General features: G+C 36.1%; 1 protein-coding gene across 1 annotated transcript; it reads left to right on the forward strand.

The window, feature by feature from the left end:
* The first annotated feature begins 396 nt into the window (after positions 1-396).
* LOC101310061 lies at positions 397-4,623 on the forward strand. Its single transcript, XM_004288355.1, has 8 exons — positions 397-577; positions 672-775; positions 1,121-1,196; positions 2,035-2,106; positions 2,190-2,255; positions 2,670-3,010; positions 3,673-3,796; positions 3,997-4,623. Exons 1-8 carry the CDS (start codon positions 572-574, stop codon positions 4,039-4,041), a joined length of 834 nt encoding a protein of 277 aa, XP_004288403.1. The 5' UTR covers positions 397-571; the 3' UTR covers positions 4,042-4,623.
* The last annotated feature ends 627 nt before the right edge of the window (positions 4,624-5,250 follow it).

The raw sequence follows: 5,250 nt of genomic DNA on the forward strand, positions 1-5,250 counted from the left end.
TTGACGAGGCAACAGATCAGCACCATCGGCATATCAGCGCGCGGCACAAGGGGGAGTGTTTTAGGATATTCTATATCTTTCTAGATATTCTTTATGTGTGCCTTGGCCTTATGCCAATAGTATATATAGTTTATGCCAATAGGATATGTAGTTAGACTAGATCTATGTATTCATATCCTTACCATATTGGTATTGTGTAATTCCCTATATAAAGGGCTCCTATCAATGAATAAGATGATGATTCTCTTGCTATATTTTTGTCTATACATTTTATACTTATATTTCATCGATGGACTTATGAAAAAGAAAATATTAAAAGGGGGATTTCTATATATATATTTTTTTATTTGTTAATGTGATGGTTAATGTTTGTTTGTTTGTTTCTTTTTCTTTTTCGATGAGGATGGATAAGTAATGGTGACTAGAGTAAACAGTGAACACAAAGCAAGAGAAGTGCAGACCAGCTGTATTCTCTCTCGTGTTTTCTCTTTCTCTTCAATCCCCAAACCCAAACCCACCGCGAACACGCTACCTTGCTTTGATATTCAATCTCTCTCGCTCACAATCCATAATGCAGGTCTTTCAATTTCCCCCAACTCTTACTGTATCTGTATTCTATACGCAGTTTTGAATCCTAACCTTTTTTTTTGATTGGTTTGTTTCATTGGCAGACGAGAACTGTGCAAGTAAAGCAACTATCAGATCTAGCTAGCGAGAGAGAGATTCATGAGTTCTTTTCCTTTTCTGGAGAGATCGAGCGCATTCAGATCCAACGGTACCTCTTTCTTTCTTTATTATTTCTCTTTTCGTTTTCGCTTTATACGCGTAATTCTGTTTGCCTCCCAATCTAAACCAACCAGAAGATTAATTTTTTTCGTTATTTTTGCCGATAAAATTTCCAGAGGAAAGAGAAAAAAAGAGTCAAAAGAGCAAATGAAACAGTCAACGTAAATTAGCAAACTGTATGCAGAAATAATGAACTGATTAGATTCTTTTGAAAGATTCCAGTTTACCAAGTCATGTTTATTAGATTTTTTTATCTTGTTTCGTAAATGTTGGTTCGGTTTTGGTAATCTTTATGTTGAACTGGTTGTTGGTGTATGCAATGCTCAATGTGCAGTGAGCCTGCACAATCAAAGACTGCATTTGTTACTTTCAAGGATGCCAAAGCTCTTGAAATCGCACTTTTGTTGTCGGTATGCTCTCAAATTGCTTTCCTCTCTCCCTCAGAAATTCTGTTCTCTTCGTTTTCAATGTTTATGTCCTTGCTTTTATTTTGTAATTTTTAAAGTTTTTTCTCTTGATAACTTGGTAAGGCTTAGGCTTTTCTCTTCAACAACCTATAGTAGTTGCATGTTCTTTCTCATTTACCCTACCACGTCAGCCTTCTGAGTAGGCATGTTCTTCTATGTATAATTTTAACGGGTTTTTGGAAGTCATTTTGATGCAGCAAACCTACTGCCTAAAGACCAGGATCAACAAGCTCTAAGGCTTGGGAATTTAAACACACTCAAAACACTTTTATTTGGGAATCACTCCCTGGTTTCTCACCAAATCTAGGCTTCTCACCCTAAAACTAGGCTTCACGCCAATCCCATCACAGGAAAACTCAGAAACACTCTGATAATAACATGCCTTAGCATTAGATTCTTACACTTATTTATACTTAAGCTGATAGCTCAAATGGACTGCAGTAAAGACTCTTAAAGACTCCTCTAAAACTGAAGCATTAAAGACTTATTAGGACTCTACTTAAACTGACACATTTAAGACCAACTAAAAGAGACCTTAAGACTTCTAAACTGAAATGGAAATATGAAAAGACACAGGCAGCTTAGAGACTTCTAGAATCAAACTTTGTTTCCCTCCCAGGTGCAATAATTATCTTGAATGATTAGGTGTTTTCTCCTTCCATTTCTTTCGCTCGTAAACCTTGAAAGGTTTGACTATGATGTCCTCATCACATTTTCAATGAGCATGGATCTTCTTCTGTTTAGCTATATATTGAAAACTAAATCTTGTTTTGGATCACAGGGTGCAACAATGGTTGATCAGATTGTGACCATATCTCCTGTTGAAAATTATGTACCAATTGATGAGACACAGGTAAGTTTCCTGGAAAGTTATCTGCAATTTTTTGTTTCCTTCCTTTGGCCAAATCTTGCAGTTTATTAGTGCAATTTATGCAGGAAATAAGAATGGTGGAAAGTGCTGTTTGTGCTGCCCCTGCTGAAAATGTTTCACCAAATGCTGAGGTAGATAATAACACCACCGCACAAATAACACTTTTAAGAATTGCAACTTGTTTGGAAACAAATCTTAAACAGGGAATTAAGTACATTTTTTACTGTATGTGAGATGTTGTCTGGGAATGGGAACAAGTGTTGTGAACGTATGACAATATTCAGGGGTCCTTGTACATGCCACTGTTTAATTGTTTGGAGCTTTCAGTGATAGAAGGATAATTGCAATTGATTATGTTTTTCCTATTCACATATCCTTTTGTACAATAAATTAGCTAGCTGCACATGAGTTAGTGATCCAAGAGATGATGTACATGCCTGAATAAACTATGACTATTTTTTTGTCTTCAACGTGCTTAGTAGTTGTCACACTATTTACCTTTAAAATTCCAAAACGGGCTTAGGGAATTGTGCTTTTGTTCACAGGATAAAAATAGCTCTCCTAACAATGGAAGAGTGTATGTAAATAGAGCTCAAGATGTAGTGTCTTGTATGTTTGCAAAAGGTTCAGCGATTGGACAAGATGCCGTTAACAAGGCTAAAGCATTTGATGAAAAGCATCGGTTGACAGCAAGTGCATCTGAGAAAGTGACTTCCTTTGACAAGAGAGTGGGGCTCACTGAGAAATTGACAGTAGGCCTTTCAGTGGTTAATGAGAAAGTGAAGTCTGTTGATCAAAGACTTCAGGTCTCAGATAAAACAATGGCGGCTATATTTGCAGCAGAGAGAAAACTAAATGATACAGGATCAGCTGTCAAAACAAGCAGGTATGTGATATCAGCCCCGCCCCCAAAAAAAAAATCCTCCAACTTGGTTGGGGTTTTATGCTCTTTGGCATGTAAAATTATTGCATACCTCACGTAAGAACAATGCTGACAGAGCAATATAATATGTTTCCAAATCAGGATAGGTTCGTTGGAGATATTGTATACTGATGTTTTTAGGCCCCACTGGGTAGATTATTTAGCAGAAACACATAGCATATTCTTTACTCCCAGAAAATAAAATTTTCTTTAAAAAAAGGTCAAATTTAGTATATAGATCTTGGACATGCTTAGCAGGATCCTTATCTCAAGCATCATTCATACTCACAAGGCTGTACCCTGTTGGTTCCTTGAGGTTCCTTATTGTAGATTCTTCAACTTCTTATTTTATTTTCTACTATATTTACTTTTATGAGACGATCATAATATTCTATCTATCATAAAACCATAGTGCTTGTTCCTGTTTGGTGGATCTAGGTAGTGTCCTGCTTCTGTGGGTTATCCATCCTAGAAAGAGTAATGTAGATACAGAAAGATATGATGAAGAAATCTGTAAGTAGACCAAGGCAGAGTCGATGACCTCTCAAGAGTTGTTTTGTTCCAGCTCTAATTTAGATGAATGTAAGAACCAATTTTATCTGAAAATTATCATTTGATGCTGATAGGTATGTGACTGCTGGAGCAGCCTGGTTCAATGGTGCTTTTAGCAAGGTGTCAAAGGCAGGGCAGGTTGCAGGTACAAAAACCAGAGAAAAGTTCCATATGGCTGTGTCAAACTTGACTGCAAAGGTAGGCTTTGCTCTCCATATTATTTATGCAAAACAATGTTACATGTATCCACCCCTATTCTTAATCAACTGTGCTATTTCCGAGATATTTTTTAAGCAATTGCATTTGTTGATTGCTTGTTTTATGCAAAGAAAGGCATTCTTCATACATCTAATTCAGTAGTCAAGTGGGTTTATATTTTGTTATCTTTTCGTGTGAAGGAATGTCATCCTCCTCCTTTGATGCAGGATCCAATAGCTGCATAAGTGAAGGGTTCCAGGTGTCAGAAAGTAACCTTGATAGACATTCTTTCTTGATACATACAACAACCATGTTGCTCTAGTTATTGATCTTGGGAGACGTGGCCTGGAAAATAGATTGCAGGTTTGCTGTAGATTGGGATGAATGGTGCAATCTTATTTTGTGATTCCCGGTTTGATGTGTGCACTCAAGTTTTGCATTCAGTTTAATTTTTTAATTTGTTTCGCTCACGTTTCTTTTCATCATTCAATTCCCAGGGTCCTTGTGCCTGTGGCTGCATTTGTAGTTTTGTTTAGTAATAGCAGTTGAGTGGAACAGCATATATACTTATATAGTATAAGAAAAAGCCTATTTTTTGAGTGAAGAAATCAAAACTATGAGAGATGATATTATTCATGTGTAAAGTATATATCTGGTGCTTTAGTTTAAAATAGCAATGCCAACCTGCAAATTGCACGGCACTGCACGTAAAATTCAAATCCGATCAACACTAGTTTTCACCAAGCACCTTAACCTCTACTAGACAATTCTAAACCAGTCTCACCACTAAGTCGTGAGACTGGTTTAGGCAATGCTTGCATTGTAATCATCATTGAAAGCTATGCTCGCATTGTATCATCACTGAAAGCATGCAACAAGCTCCGTGCATGAACTTCTGTGTTCAGAAAAATCAATCAAGATGTTCAAATGACCTGGCAGTAGCAGTGCGAGCGAAAACTAAAGAATCGGCTAACGGGAGATTTCCTAGCCCCCGCCCCCGCCTGTAATTTTGCACGCGCCCCCTTTTCCTGTTCGGGGGAAATTTCAGATAAGGAATTTTTTTTTTGGTCTGAAGATGAGGAATTCCTTGTTTTGTTTTTGATGTGAGACGTTGTTATGAATGCAATTATCAGTTTTAATCAAGTTTAAAAGAAAAATAATAATCTTACATACAAGAGAAAAAAAACTCATAAAAGAAAGAGAAATTTTAAATACACACCCCTAATTTCTTAATACACATCCTTTACTTAATACACTACCAATTTAGTTTTTCATTTCAATATTATACTAAATACACATCCCAAACTGTCTAAAATACCCTCAATATATTTACTATTTCACAACTCTCTTTACGTATTCTTTTTATTTTTGTTAAATTTTTTTGATCGGGTTAGAAATTTTTTCTTGATATTTTTCAATTTATAATAAAAAAAGTAATATTATATTTGAACTTC

Source organism: Fragaria vesca, linkage group LG1 (genome assembly GCF_000184155.1).
Source record: "Fragaria vesca subsp. vesca linkage group LG1, FraVesHawaii_1.0, whole genome shotgun sequence".
Classification (NCBI taxonomy): Eukaryota; Viridiplantae; Streptophyta; class Magnoliopsida; order Rosales; family Rosaceae; genus Fragaria; species Fragaria vesca.